This window comes from Oncorhynchus clarkii, chromosome 10 (genome assembly GCF_045791955.1).
Source record: "Oncorhynchus clarkii lewisi isolate Uvic-CL-2024 chromosome 10, UVic_Ocla_1.0, whole genome shotgun sequence".
Lineage (NCBI taxonomy): Eukaryota > Metazoa > Chordata > Actinopteri > Salmoniformes > Salmonidae > Oncorhynchus > Oncorhynchus clarkii.
In genome coordinates, this window is record NC_092156.1 from 37,295,064 (window position 1) to 37,311,807 (window position 16,744).

The 16,744-nt window shown below is 39.1% G+C and overlaps 1 protein-coding gene and 1 pseudogene across 1 annotated transcript in view; one reads left to right on the top strand and one right to left on the bottom strand.

Annotated features, from left to right (window-relative positions):
* Positions 1–137: 137 nt before the first annotated feature.
* LOC139419225 (ribosomal biogenesis protein LAS1L-like) lies at positions 138–6,879 on the bottom strand (annotated as a pseudogene).
* Positions 6,880–8,625: 1,746 nt separating this feature from the next.
* Positions 8,626–16,744, top strand: part of LOC139418423 (moesin-like) — a 36,175-nt gene continuing 28,056 nt past the window's right edge. Inside the window, exon 1 of the mRNA XM_071167832.1 lies at positions 8,626–8,945. Coding sequence (XP_071023933.1) covers positions 8,934–8,945 — 12 coding nt within the window. The 5' untranslated portion in view covers positions 8,626–8,933. The remainder of the gene's footprint in view (positions 8,946–16,744) is intronic.

Below are 16,744 nucleotides of genomic sequence, written 5' to 3' on the forward strand. Positions count from 1 at the left end.
GCCAACCTAATCTGTTTTTCCCCATGGTTGCGCACGCAATGTTTTTGTTGTTAAACAACCAACCCGTCTATATTTCTAGTTATATTTCTATGGAAGCCAACTGATTTAGAGTATAACTGATATTGTTTTGTTGTTTCTTAGCCTGCATGTGCATCGTGCTGACTGGTAATCTCCATCTCCACCTGATGGTCAAACACGGTCATGGTAGAGAAGTTATTCACCATCAGGCAGGAAGAGTCCTCCGACTGGCCTGGGACTTTCCCAAGTGTTCCTTCACTGGACTTTGTCTAAAGAGGCGAGAACACAAAATGCATTGTAAGTTGATTATTGCTTATCAATACAATCCTATTTAGATATAATGAAATAACATGGAATCAGAATATCCAATCACATTCATGTTCTGCAAATTGGCATGACAACTGAACTGACCTGTGCAAAGTTGCCAGGGAGAACCCCTGAGTTCCGCGGCCCTCTCGGCCCGGACAAATGGGCTCAGGTACTCTTGGACGTCCTCCAGCCTCTGGCTGGGCCTTGCATGGGTCAGACCCGGGGCTCCATGTCCACCAGGATACCAAAAGTTCAAACAGTAAGTAATTTTCAAACATAATGGTAGAAAATATTTTTCATAAGCTGGTACAGAGCAGGTGAGAATACAATAAGTGATGTGTGTACATAAGTCAGTTGCTGCTGGAGCAGGTGAGGCATTGCCACACGGAGCGTTCAGACATGCTGCAAGGAGTTGCTGCCACCTCAGCTGGATACGATTCATGAAGATCTTGTCCTCCAGTCTGGCATTCCTTTGGCTTTTTGATTCATAATGTTATCAGGTAAATCTGGCACTGTTTTATCTTTAAATTGAGTTTATTATTGGGGTAGAACATGATTGTACAGTTGGCATTGCAGAGGATGACCTCAGAGATCCACCCAGCAATATAGAAGGGTCTGTGTTTCTGGACTTCTTCAGAGAGCTGCTGCAGCTCCACAAACAGTTTCTCCAGGAGGAGGTGAATAAAGAGCTGAGAGTTGAGAGCCTTCAGGAGGGGCAGCCAGAAATGCAGGACGACTCGAGGAAGGCCGGGAGCAGTGGGGTAGGCATTCTTCTCTTAGTAAGGTAAGTGTGTATGGCTTACACTATTTTTGACATGACCCCAGTATTACTACAACATCCATTCATCAATAAATTAATCACAGAATTTACACAGATTTATTTTAAGAACTTTATTGGGGGAAAACAACCTAATCCCAGTCTTACCTGAGGGATCAACACCAAGTGACTCCAGCTGTACAATGGTTGGAACCATGACTCCATCCTCCATCAAAGCATATATTAGTATTTCACTATGTGGGAAAAAGATCAATGAGGGCCTGGAGCTTTTCCATTTCAATACAATTACTATTTGTTAAATACATTCTAATGCAGTTTGTCGAGTTGACATAACCATTACAATACCAATGAATGCGTTAACTGACCCAGACTCTAGTGCAAAGTGTTTGATCTGGGCAAGGATCCAGCTCACGTCTGCAGAGGGTGCTGGCCATAAGCTCTTTGGTTTGTCTTCCTCTCGAAATCCTTCAAACGTCTACACAACAAAAGAACATAGCAATGATGACCAAACTCACAATTCATGTTCTGGGACCGAATGTATAGATCATAGAATTGAAAAGAGAAGTATAGTCTATGATTGCTTTGAGCCCTATTGCGTCACAACCGAAAAACACACATGCCACCTGTTTATTGCACCCACCCTACCCCTCAACACAACTTAATGGCATCACAGTGAAACGCTGGGATGAGTACACAACCATATGCTATAAAATTACTCTACAGTAATAACAAAATGTCTCTCTTGAGAGGCCCTTGTGTATAGATGGGGTAGAGGAGATGCTGTGACGACTAGAGAACAGACAGAACGTCTTGACCCTCTATTAATATAGTATATTGAGTTGAGTGCACAAGTCTCACAAATCATAGGAAAAGTGTTATGATGTGGTTATAAATTAATGAAATTCTATTGGTCAGGTACACATATTTTGCAGATGTTATCATGGGTGTAGTGAAATGCTTATGTTCTTAGCTCCTACGGTACAGTAATACCAGGCTGAATCACATCCGGCTGTGATTGGGAGTCCCATAGGGCGGCGCACAATTGGCCCAGCGTCGTCCGGGTTTAGCTGGGGTAGGCCGTCATTGTAAATAAGAATGTGTTCTTAACTGACTTGCCTAGTTTAAAAAAATTAAACAATACATACAAATCCCAAAATTTTAAAGAAAGGAATAAAGAAATACAGAAATAGTAGAATGAGAAATGTCAGAATCTGGAATGTAAATATAGTGTGCCTTCAGAAAGTATTCGTACCCCTTGACTTATTCCACATTTTTTGTGTACAGCCTGAATTTAAAATTGATTAAATAGATTGTTTCTCACCCATCTACACACAATACCCCATAATGACAAAGTGAAAACATGTTTTTAGAAATTTTAGCAAATGTATTGAAAATGAAATATCTAATTTGCAAAAGTATTCACACCATTGAAGCAATACTTTGTAGAAGCACCTTTGATGGTGATTATATCAGTGTCTTTTTGGATAAGTCTCTAAGAGCTTTGCACACCTGAATTGTCATAGATTTTCTAGCTGATTTAAGTCAAAACTGTAACTAGAACATTCAATGTCTTCTTGGTAAGCAACTGCAGTGTAGATTTGGCCTTGTGTTTTAGGTTATTATCCCGCTGAAAGGTGCATTTGTGTCTGTTGAAAAGCAGACAAACAGGTTTTCCTCTAGGATTTTGCCTGTGCTTATAGCTGTATTCTGTTTATTTTTATCCTAAAAAACTCCCTAGTCCTTACCGATGACAAGCCTACCCATAACACGATGTAGCCACCACTATGCTTGAAAATATGAAGTGGTACTCAATGATGTGTTGTGTTGGATTTGCCCCAAACATAACGCTTTGTATTCAGGACAAAAAGTTCATTTCTTTGCCACATTTTTTGCAGTATTACTTAAGTGCCTTGTTGCAAACAGGATGCATGTTTTGGAATATTTTCATTCTGTAAAGGCTTCCTTTCCCCTCTGTCATTTAGGTTAGTATTGTGGAGTAACAACAATGTTGTTGATCCACCCTCAGTTATCATATCGCAACTATTAAACTCTGTAACTGTTTTAAAATCCCCATTGACCTCATGGTGAAACCCCTTAGCAGTTTCCTTCCTTTCCGACAACTGAGTTAGGAAGGATGCCTGTACCTTTTTAGTGACTGGGTGTATTGATACACCATACCAAGACTAATTAATAACTTCACCATGCTCAAAGGGATATTCAGCATTTATTTTTGAAATGTTATATCAAAAACCTTCCTTGTCATTGTGGTTGAATCTGTGCTTAAAATACACTATTCAATTGAGGGACCTTACAGATATGTGCATGTGTGGGGTACAGATATGGGGTAGTCATTCAAAAATCATGTTAGCCACTATTATTGAACATGGAATGAGTCCATGCAACTTTGTTAAGCACATATTTACTCCTGAATTTATTTAGGCTTGCCATAACAAAGGATTTTAATACTTATTGATTGAAGACATTTCAGCTTTGAATTGTTTGTTAATTTCAAAAATTCCACTTTGACATTATGGGGAATTGTGTGTAGATCAGTGACACAAAATCAACATTTTAAAAACAGGCTGTAACACAACTAAATGTGGAAAATTTACACACAGTGCATTACAGCCTTCTTCTAAAATGGATTAAATAGTTTTTTCCCCTCATAAATATACACACAATACCCCATAATGACAAAGGAAAAGCAGGTTTAAAAAAAATCACATTTACTTAAGTATTCAATCTCTTTACTCAATACTTTGCTGAAGCACCTTTGGCAGCGATTACAGCCTCGAGTCTTCTTGGGTATGACGCTATAAGCTTGGCACACATGTATTTGTGGAGTTTCTCCCATTTTTCTCTGCAGATCCTCTCAAGCTCTGTCAGGTTGGATGGGGAGTGTCGCAGCACAGCTATTTTCAGGTCTCTCCAGAGATTTTCAATCGGGTTCAAGTCCAGGCTTTGGATGGGCCACTCAAGTACATTCAGAGACTTGTCCCAAAGCCACTCCTGCGTTGTCTTGGATGTGTACTTAGGGTCATTGTCCTGTTGGAAGGTTAACCTCTGCCCCAGTCTGAGGTCCTGAGCGCTCTGGAACAGGTTTCCATCAAGTCTCAATACTTACAGTATGTAAATAAGATATCTGTTTTTTGATTTTTAATATATTTGCAAAAATTCAAAAAATCTGTTTTCGCTTTGTCATTATGGGGTATTGTGTGTAGATTGATGATTCATTTAAAAAATATTTTTTTTAGAATAAGGCTGTAACGTAACTAAATGTGGAAAAAGGGAAGGGGTCTGAATACTTAATAATCATATCTCTGATGATTATATTTCTGATTCTGAGCCTCAGCCTGAACCTATCCAGGCTGTATCACATCCGGACGTGATTTGGCGTTGGTAGGCCATCATTGTAAATAATAATTGTTCTTAATTGACTTGGCTAGTTAAATAAAGGTTTAAAAAAAAATGTAATATTAAAAACAATACACCTCCGAGGCGCACTGCCTGTGCCACCAACAAATTAAACTGCGACAACGTTTGGATTATCAGGATTATAAACACAAAATGTCATCACTGGATAATATACGCCATTTAGCACACACTTTTATTCAAAAGAGAGAGCAGGCCCTACATATAAAGCAAAAATGCAACATCAGCAATGCACTCACCAGATTTTGTTGTTTGTAACATGCACATGCTCCAACTGATACCATTGCGTGAAGACACAATCTGACAATAACTTCTGTCTTGTCATATTGACACTTATATTCATTCTAATGCCATTATTACTTTTGTGATGATTTTCACTGTTAATAAAGCACACTTGGCGCTTATACTGTAATGATGTTTAGGCTACTCATGTTTTCATCATTTAACCGAGCATCTTGCTGACCATACGTCTTGGTGGTTGGTGTTTCAACACATATGCGTTCTGTTTGATAGTTGTAACAAAGGCACTAAAATGTATTGAACACTTGAATTTGTATTTTTGTTTTTACATATCTTACAGTAACGTAAACAAATAAAAATGATTTTGTGTTATTTGCGTAAAAAATTGTATTCTACTGTTACCTAAGACCTTCATAAACACAACCAAATTGTTACTTTTGCTTTACCAAATATCACATGTATTAATTACACTATTAGAATTAGCTTGAAGGGGCGGTTTTAATTTATTTTTTATTGTGCAGTGTACAAATAAGAGGCCCGTGAAAAAAATGTTCCCCCCTATTGAAATCAAATGCCCATCCAGCTGATTCATTCTGCCTCCGGCCCTGCAATCACCCTAAATTGTTGTGTGAGTATTATTTGTAACAATGATTGCAAACAATACAGCTGCCAACCTGTCATGTGACATAATGTAACATTTGAATATTGAAACAAGTTAACAAAGCAATTCACATAGAATCTAAAAAATAGTCATTTTGCAACAGGATAACATTATCTGAAGATCAAATATGTGTATCCCTTACCTAGCCAGACCTAGCTATCTAGCCGGCCAGCCGGACCTAGCTTTCCGGCATGCCGGCCGGCAGGACCTAGCTACCTGGCCAGCCGGCCGGACGGACCTAGCTATCTGGTCAGAACCAGGTGTCTGCCCGGCCGGACGGCAGGAACTAGCTATCTGTCTTTGTACAGTACAGTCTATCTTACTGGTATCGACATCTGGCCCATATTTGTATGAGTGGTTACAGGCCTTTATATTAGGCCTTGGCCTATCCTATTTCTGTAATTATTTCAGTAGGTGTCCATATTTGTCCATGGGTCAGGGGAAGTGGAATGAGGCTGGATGCAATGAGATATTTGCATACACAAAAATGTACTTCATATGAAATTCAAATGATTGTATTGCTTGAAAGTCGACTTCAATAGGCCTGTTTTTCATATGGGTGGTACACATGTGCAGGCCTGACTATGTGTCACAAGACAAAACTCCTCTGAGGTTTAATCATTTTTGTAAAACTGTTATTTATATTCAATCCATTATAGAAATTGAGCTCTAGGTGTTTGTTGAAAAGAATAGGCAAAAGGCAATGGCAGTTATCAAATAAACTATCGGGTGTGCCTGTCCCAGAAACAATGTCGCTTAGGTGACTTTAAAAATCGCATTATTATACCTTGATAAACTGGAGTAAAATGAAATGGCTACTAGAAGCCTAGCTGCCTAGTTTTAGGGTATGTGGAAAATTACATCAATCAGAATTCGGAGGGATATCCTGGCTTTATTTTATAGTCCAGGAATTTATACTAAACAAAAAATATAAACAAGTGTTGATCCCATGTTTCATGAGCTGAAATAAAAGATCCCTAAGATCCCAACATTTTTGTATACACACAAAAAGCTTATTTCTCTCAAATTTTGTGCACAAATTTGTTTACATCCCTGTTAGTGAACATTTCTCATTTGCCAAGATAATCCATCCACCTGACCAGGTGTGGCATATCAAGAAGCTTATTAAACAGCACGATAATTACACAGACGCACCTTGTGCTGGGGACAATTAAAGGCTTCTCTAAAATGTGCAGTTTTGTCACACAACACAATGACACAGATGTCTCAATTGTTGAGGGAGTGTTCAATTGGCATGCTGACTGCAGCAATGTCCACCAGAATTGTTGCCAAATAATTGAAGGTTCATTTCTCTACCATATGCCACCTCAAACATCGTTTTAGAGAATTTGGCAGTATGTCCAATCGGCCGCACAACCGACCATGTGTAACCACGCCAGCCCAGGACCTCCACATCCAGCTTCTTCACCTTCACTATCATCTGAGACCAGCCACCCGGACAGCTGATGAAACTGAGGAGTATTTCTGTGCTCCTGCCCAGTTATCAGTGGGGGGAAAAGGACCCAATTGTCATACTTGAGTAAAAGTTAACATATGTTATTATAAAATGACTCAAGTAAAAGTGAAAGTCACCCTGTAAAATACTACTCGAGTAAAAGTATAAAAGTATTTGGTTTTAGATATACTTAAGTATCAAAAGTAAATGTAATTGATAATGTACTTAAGTATCAAAAGTAAAAGTATAAATCATTTCAAAACCCTAGACCCACTCCAATTTGCATACCGCCCAAACAGATCCACAGATGATGCAATCTCTATTGCACTCCACACTGCCCTTTCCCACATGGACAAAAGGAACACCTATGTGAGAATGCTGTTCATTGACTACAGCTCAGCATTCAACACCATAGTACCCTCAAAGCTCATCACCAAGCTAAGGATCCTGGGACTAAACACCTCCCTCTGCAACTGGATCCTGGATTTCCTGACAGGCCGACCCCAGGTGGTGAGGGTAGGTAGCAACACATCTGCCACACTGATCCTCAACACTGGAGCTCCCCAAGGGTGCGTGCTCAGTCTCCTCCTGTACTCCCTGTTCACCCACGACTGCATGGCCAGGCATGACTCCAACACCATCAATAAGTTTGCTGACGACACAACAGTTATAGGCCTGCTCACCGACAACGACGAGACAGCCTATAGGGAGGAGGTCAGAGACCTGGCCGGGTGGTGCCAGAATAACAACCTATCCCTCAACGTAACCAAGATTAAGGAGATGATTGTGGACTACAGGAAAAGGGGCACCGAGCACGTCCCCATTCTCATCGACGGGGCTGTAGTGGAACAAGTTGAGAGCTTCAAATTCATTGGTGTACACATCAACAACAAACTAGATTGGTCCAAACACACCAAGACAGTTGTGAAGAGGGCACGACAAAGCTTATTCCCCCTCAGGAAACTAAAAAGATTTGGCATGGGTCCTGAGATCCTCAAAAGGTTCTACAGCTACAACATCGAGAGCATCACTGCCTGTTACGGCAATTGCTCGGCCTCCGACAGCAAGGCACTTCAGAAGGTAGTGCGTACGGCCCAGTACATCATTGGGGCAAAGCTGCCTGCCATCCAGGACCTCTACACCAGGCGGTGTCAGAGGAAGGCCCTAAAAATTGTCAAAGACCCCAGCCACCCCAGTCATAGACTGTTCTCTCTACTACTGCATGGCAAGCGGTTCCGAAGTGCCAAGTCTAGGACAAAAAGGCTTCTCAACAGTTTTTACCCCCAAGCCATAAGACTCCTGAACAGGTAACCAAATGGCTAATCGGGCTATCTGCATTGTGTCCCACCACCCGCCAACCCCTCTTTTTACACTTCTGCTACTCTCTGTTCATCATATATGCATAGTCACTTTAACGATACCTACATGTACATACTACCTCAATAAGCCTGACTAACAGGTGTCTGTATATAGCCTTGCTACTCTTTCTTCAAATGTCCTTTACTGTTATGTGAAATCCATATATTATTATATATTTGTTATTTTATTTAACCTTTATTTAATCCGTAATCCATAATTTATTTATTTCAATTGACCGATTTCCTTATATGAACTGTAACTCAGTAAAATCGTTGAAATTGTTGCAATTTGCGCTTATATTTTTGTTCAGTATAGTTAAACTGTTTACGTTTAACTGGAGTTTTACAAAGGCATAACGGGTCATGAGAATACAGGCGGAGTCTGCTGAAAACTACTTTTAGAATGTCTTCATTGGGTTGGGTGTGGTTTTTCAGTCACAGTGCTATTAGCAGGAAATCAAGCTCTGGACCACGACTTTGAGGCGAAACAAAGAAATAGTCCAATACGAGTAGCCAGCCTTCTTTAGGTTGTGGGAAAAGTTTGAAATCAAAGATAAACTGAACGTGACTGACGCTATTTCAGATTGCGCACTTTATCTAATGGACACACGTTTTAGTTGACTCCATCGTTGCCATCATCCAATTCCTGACATCAGTGACTAAAGACCGAGAACTGCAAAAATGCCAAAGACGGTGAGTATTTTTTTTTGTGTTTGGGAACAGTTTATTTCCAACGTTCACATATACAAAGACGTTATTTAAAACGCCACTCTGGTTAAAATGTATTCCGGTCTTGTTAAATCGAGAAAGATAATTTAGCCCATGATACAATGTCAAATGTTTGGATTGACTACACTATATGTCTTACAAAGCATCTATTCGAGGCAATAAACTAAGTGAGGATACTGAATTTGCCTGACTTTGTATCCTAAAGTAGCCTAGGGCTATAGGTCCGAAAAGGTTTCGCGCGCATCAAATGAATGAAACGTTTATTGTCTATATCGCTGTTACCTATATTTTTCCTGCAGATTCTCAAAAACTTGTTTTATTAACGATTTCAATGAATTGATAGCTTATAATGTTGACCAAAGTTATTTTTTGTTGACCTATGTTTGTGTCAATTATATTAACCGTTATTTTGTGTCAAACTATGCGCTATCGACAACCCCCCCTTCCTGGAACGTGATTGGCTTCCGAATGAACTTTAAAAGAAGTTGAATGGCGCTTCGTTGTATTCATATAAACTCTATATCCCTGTTCGTAAACAATTATGTCAGACAAAATGTACGTTATTATTCATATCAACGCGGCCAATTAGTTTGGGTTTTGTTTGCTGTGGGTTTACCGGAGGTTCCCATTCGTTGACGTTGTTTGTCTTTGTGGTACCCAGTAGTACAACATCTAGCCTGACAGATGCACTCTTCAACAGTGAACTCCTATGGTAGTCTGTCCTATAGGATTGCTATTGAATGATGCAGGTCAGGTCACATGCAATCTGCTCTATCAAAATGTAGTCTATACAGAATCTAAAAGTACTTAAAAATTGATCTATGGCAAACCTTTAAGTTTACCAGGCCTGTGTATTAGGTTTTTCCTACATAGCCCAGCCCAGGGAAATGTAGTTCAATGTAGAATCCACTGAATCAGTTCTATTGATGTTACATTGCACTGCATCTGTAATTTATATAATTTCTACATTATCTTTATCAAGTATTTACATCAAATTAGGAACATTGAATATTCCATTCTGTGTAGCATCATAGCATAGGCCTACTACATGATTCACAAGACAGAAAAGTAAGACATCAGGATTTTTTAAAAATCACTGCGATCAAATGCGCCTCAGGTAATGACAGTAAAATAAAGTGCAGTGTTGTGACATTTACCTTTTAAGACTTTTAACTCATGAGAAGATTATAGTTGTATTATTTTTTTATCTTTGTATTTGTATTAACATGTCTTTTCACACCAGTCATTCATGTGTCCCCCTACCATTAGTGTAGGCTTTGCTTCTTTTGGCATTGTTACAGTTTCCCAAGGAACCGTAATCTAGTGACTCAAGGTTTCTGAGATTACGTCAGTTCCTTTTTAGCTATTTCCTGGCCTGCAGTCTCTTGACTGCCACTGAAAGCCTTATTTGGTGTTTCACAGCACAGACTCCCCCTTCTCCGCCCTGCACAACTGCAACTGCATGGTTCCTCAGCCATCGTTTCAGCACTTGAGAGTCTGTAATTTCAGCAAACCATGACGCCCACCATCTCAGATTGTTCTGAAATTGCTTCTGTAGTTAGAAACAGATACGATTGGCATTCCTGCAACATTATTTATTGCATTATTTACCATAACTTTAAGGTAGTTTATTGTCCCCGAATTGGCCCTTTTAACCATATCAGTCCCGATACCCCAGCAAAACCCAGGCTTTTCATTTATCTGCAGCCCTTATATTTAGCCTCACAATGAAGTGTTTTACCATTTTCTTTCTAGGACAGCCAGGTTTTTTATATTTTTTATATTTTATTTAACCATTATTTAACTAGGCAAGTCAGTTAAGAACAAATTCTTATTTAGAATGACAGCCTACCAAAAGGCAAACGGCCTTCTGCTGGGAAGGGGGCTGGGATTAAAGATACAAATAAATAAAATAAAAATATGGGACAAAACACACATCATGACAAGAGACAACACAACACTACATAAAGAGAGACCTAAGATGACAACATAACATGGCAGCAGCACAACATGGTAGCAGCACAAAACAGTGAACAAACATTGTTAGGCACAGACAACAGCACAAAGTGCAAGAAGGTAGAGACAACAATACATCACGCAAAGCAGCCACAACTGTCAGTAAGAGTGTCCATGATTGAGTCTTTGAATTAAGAGATTGAGATAAGATTGAGTTACTAGTAGAACGCAAAGCAATTTGACATAAGCAGTTGGGGTCATGGTCTGCCAAAGCAAAAACCTGATAAAAATACATTAATATGAATGCTGTAAGTACAGAACTTGTTTGCTCAGTGGGAAATGAATATCCAACTAGTCAGTGACAACTGTGTGGAGTTTGACAGCAAGTATGTGAGCTTATTACAGTAATATGACACTGTCCTGAGATTTCCTATGGTGTTCTATGTAGATGAACCCCTTACCTTGTAATAATTATTGTGTAGCTTGTGAGCGTCATAGAGCAAACATGTTACACGTGCGTGTTAGTGAGAGTCTCAGCTTTTCATAGATAGCGTTATAGTTTTTAGCTCAGACTCAACAGACATTTTTGTAAAAAAAGACCCCGCCCCGGGCCCCTTCGGGATCAGCCCTTGTCTCACAAACACCTCTCTATGTCAGCCTCCAATGGATACAGAAGAAAAAGACGAATCCAATTGTACAACCACTAAGTCTGTAGCTCAAACACACAATGTTTAAAAGTGGTTAAGCGTCTTAAATCACGCCCGCACAACAGTGGGATTCATTGGGTTAATTTATAGGATTCCCATAATATTTAAGAATTATAGTACCCAACATCCGATTTGGATCAAACTTCTTCCTGCTATTGAGTAAGACACGAGGAATACAATAAAATGGCCACCAGTGGACCCCCCACACCCCACTCCTATCCCACCCCAACAACCAGTATACAGTATAGTAGGTCTCTATGTCTGACAAGTAGTATAGAGCTGCAGCTTGGAGTATTACTACTTCATCCTATGTAATGTATTTCCTTTGAATCTGTTTTATTTCTTTCTCTCTCCTGTTAAGAGAGATTAGCCATTGTATTCGCATTAGTGTGAAAGTACCAGTTTTTGCCCACTAGGTGCCGCTGTTCCTGCTACCGCTACATCATTTTATCAATGTTGCTGGTCTTTTGTGTTTATTAAATGGAACACAGCATTTTCTTTGCGACTTTGGGTAGAAAACAAATACCTTTTGCTAATGATAAAAATAAATTGTGTAGTCATCCTCACAAGTCAAGCCAGTCCTCCATGAAAACATTTTAGTTCCTCCATGAAACCATCACCAGATTCACAGGGAATACATTACATAAGATGAAGACCAATCTTTCAAGCCGCAGCTGTATACTATTTGTTAGACATAGTGAACTGATACTGTATACTGGTTGTTGTGGTGGGTTTGGCATGTGGTGTGGTGTGTCCGGGGTTGGTTTTTGGTAATTTTATTGGCTTCTTCAAGTCTTATTCATAGTTGAGAATCAGATGTTAGGTACTATATTTATTTAAGATTACTTAAGAATCCTATAAATTAAAAGGACAATTTGAGTGCAAATAGAGGTGCACTGATATTAAATTTTTGGCCGATATCCAATATTTTCCTTGACAAAAAAACTGATGCCGATAACCGATATTTACAATTTTAGCGGCCTTTTAAGCATTCTAGTACAGTTAAATAGTTTACACACACACATGGACACAGCGGTCTAAGGCACTGCATCTCAGTGCAAGATGCGTCACTACAGTCCCTGGTTCGAATCCAGGCTGTATCACATCCGGCCGTGATTGGGAGTCCCAATTGGCCCAGTGTTGTCCGGGCCGTCATTGTAAGTAAGAATTTGACTTGACTTGACTTGCCTAGTTAAATAAAGTTTATTTTGTTGGCATTTACGTATGTCCCCATTACCAGCAAAACATAATCAAAACCTATTTCTTTCACCTACTTGCTGTGCTGTTTCGTTGTTCATTTGTTCAGTTGTTTCATTCTCAAACAGAATTTCTATGGAATGCCATTTGGGTCATTGCATGTCAAAAAAGATACACGTCAAATAACACAATTTGACGTGTCAAATAACTGTTTGCTGACTAGCTATTTATTTTCATGAACTGAAGTTCAATTTCAATAGGCTAACAAAAAGTGGGATCCTAGCTAATACTTACTCACAAGGATTCCTAAATAGTTGCTAAAAATAATGAAAATGACTGCAGGTTGGTGCTAGCTAGGTACCAAGCTAAAGCCAGTTGCGATTGAACAAACTATTCTTTATTACCAACAGGGTATTGTAAACACATCGTGGCCTGTATCTGCTTGTTTACAGACTTTTTTTGTACAGCTTTGACAGTGCTACAGTATCTTTTTTGACACACAAAGACCCAAACGGCATTCCGTAGTGTGTATGTCGTGAAGCTAATAGCAGTGATGCCATTACTGTGTGTCTCCGGTAGGGCAACATCTGAAAAATAGCGCACTTGGTAGTGTGTACCGGTGCTCGACCAGTCGGCAAAAGCCAACATCGCCCACGACAGAGAAAGGTTGATTGTCAAGGGCAATATCTTGGCTTTAATGGGTTTCACCTTTGAGTTGTCTTGCTGAAATTTTGTTACTCTTTCAAATGACTGCTCGATCCACAGAGCAGACATTGTGGGCTAGTTTAGGAATGCTGTGTTGCACGTATAGCGCAACATTTTACGTGGCGTCAAGTTATATAGGTAAGCACGTCATGACATCTGTTTTGCACATCGGGGTGTTAAACTAGATATCAGCCGATACCGATGTTGGCATTTTTAGCTAATACCGGCCGATTCCGATATGTTCACTGATATACCGTGCATCCCTAGGTTCAAATCAATTATCTTAATTTCTCAGAGATCAAATTATATTTTAATAAAATGCTAATCTTATTTGTCTCTAACTACAGAAATGATTTCAGCACAATCTGAAATGGTTGGTGTCAAGCCTCTTTCTTGTGCTTTTTGATGTGGAATGACCCTTGATGTTTTTAAGCACTTCTACAGGTCACCCCATGTCAGAAACCAAATTGATTCCTGTCTCGTTAACAGATTACCCAGATAATGTTATAGTACATATGTTATAATATGCTATTTTACATCAAATAAAACATCTTATTACATTCATAAGACCCTTTCATCAATAAAAAGTTACTTGCACTCTGGTTAACTTTCCTTTTGATGTACCTTTAGACTCTATAACTCTACACATCACTAAGAAATGTGTTGGTATTCTATGAGGTTGCTTTCCTTCAGAAATATGATATTCTAATCAACAGCCATTTCTACTTCTTACTGTCCATGAAGTGAACTACTATATTGGCTTGAGTATAATTGTGTTAGCTGAAAAGTGTTAGTTCTTCATAAACAACAAACAACAGAAACAAATGAAGTGGAAAGACCAGTGCTATGTAAGAAAGGGATTAAGCAGCTCTGTAAAAGCACATAGCAGAGTTGAGATTAACAATTTGTAATAAACTAAGCCACAGGCGGTAGTGTGTGTGAAAGGCAGAAATTATGCAAACCTTTGGGGGCTTTAGCCCGTAAATGGAGAGTAACTGTGTGGCAGGTCTGAAACGTCTCTCCCTGGCTGCAGAAAACCAACCAGTGAGTTGTCTTTTGTTGTTTGTTTTGTGTTTTTTTGTTGATTTAGATGTAGTTTTGTTTCTAACAAACCTCATGTTTTACATAGGATCTCACCCGTGGTTAGCATAAAGCACTCCCAGTATTTCTTAGTAAGTGAACAATAATAATTCTGATAATGACCTTATCAATATGTGCTGAAGTAGTTGCTTTTAAGTTGTTTGAATACACAGAAGATGGCATTATCTGTGATTCATGAACCTGTTTTGAAAAAAGGATAAGTCATAGTACAGTGAGTTTAACTAACTTGAATCTAATAGACTCACACATTCAACCTGAAAAATATCTACATAATTGAAAATGTATTGATTCTGTAAAATTGACTTTAGTGGTAGTTTAAAACATGTTTGCTCTATGGAGAAGAGAGGTAATAGTTTGAGGCTAACCTACATCTCAGAATTTCGTGGAATTAGAGTGAGCTTTTAGCTTCTACTTTGTGAATGGTTAAAATGCACCCCCAAACAGATAAAAGTATATGTTACCAAGAATCTAACCACATAGTATTGTATAGGGATTATCCATCAGTTCCTGATTTCCACATATTTAGGATTTTTAAAATCCCCTTTGAAGTTAATTTGTTTGTATTTCAATCATCATATCAATTAAATGTTTGGCTTTGCCGAATTGAAAAAGACAGATGTCTCGAGGAGATAGTTAAAGGAGGAGGCATTCCGAAATGTTGGAAATATATATAGTTTTTTCTTCTGGTGATTGGTGTCCCAGTTCATAATAATTTGCTGTCATAAAGTGTGCATCATTTACTGAAATACAGTCTATAGCTAAGGTTTGTTATAGCTTTGTTTTCTGCTCAGTATGATCAAACTCCCTTTACAAGACAGAAAAGGCATTGAATGTCCCGAAGGGCAAAAAGGAAACATTAACATGTATCCTTGGTCCTGTTATGATGAGTGATGTTTTGCTGCTGTTCTAATAATAGTGTGTGAGAAGTTTTCTGAACTCTGGCCATGCGAGACCCACCCTTACCGGGCAGAACTGCACATTCTTAGTTCCTTTTTCACGCGAGAGATGAACTATTTTTACCTAGAAAAGTCACTTCTTAACAATGACTGGCAGCCAATAACCTGTTGGCCTGAACTACACAATGAAATGATGTCTAATCAGTAGGCTATGTCATGTTAAGCAGTCTGTCTAGTTGGCTGGGAAAATAGACAGTATAGTGTATGATTTAAGTGATTTATCATATCATTAATACAAATCCATTTTTAACATAGTGACAGAGACACAATGTAGGCCTTACATGCAATCTACTTTCATCAATGTTTTACTGGATCTTGTAGGACAATTAACACAGTTCAAAGAATCACTGAAGTTAGATTCAACTCACATTTGTGGTGTGACTCAGTTTATAGTTTATACCGTAAAAGAAATGGCTATGGTAATAGATAGTTTTAGGCCCTAACTTGTTTACAAATATAAATTATCACTCATGGAATAGCCTTGTATCTTAATCATGGTGAAATATTTCCCAGTGCTCTGCAAATGCACTTAAAAATTAATTTCACTGGCAAATGTTATGTTCAAGTTGCCAAGACATAGATAGAGGAAATTATGAAACATCATCAGGCTAACCACTCCATAGAAAACTGGGCTCTGACTTTGTCAGAAATACAGTTGCTTTATTCATCTCTCCCCCTACAAAGTTAGGTAAAACCTTTATGAGAAATGTGTCCCACATATTGTTAAATCATACATTTTAAGAAAACAAGGAATTCAAATATGCACTGTTGAAGTAGAGTTGTATTTGTTTGAAAACCAACCATGTCAAGGGTTTGTACTATTCACTTGTAGATGGCTGAATGTGTCTGGGTCCTAGTTAATTCCTGCTCCTACAGACCTTGGCCCAGTCACAGCTCTACTATACAGCCCTCTTGTCTGTGTGACGCCGCCAGGCCTCATTCCAGCCAAAGCTTTACCCTCTCCAGCTCCCTGCTCTATCCCACCGGCCCGCCGGTGATGACAGGAAGTGGCAGGGTGACAAGTGGCCTGACCAGCAAATCGGGGCCTGCTGACACAGAGGGGAAAGAACGCAGCCCTAATCAGCCACACAACTGGAAAATAAGGCATGTTGTTGTGGCTCAGCTCAGGCGTACTGTTCCC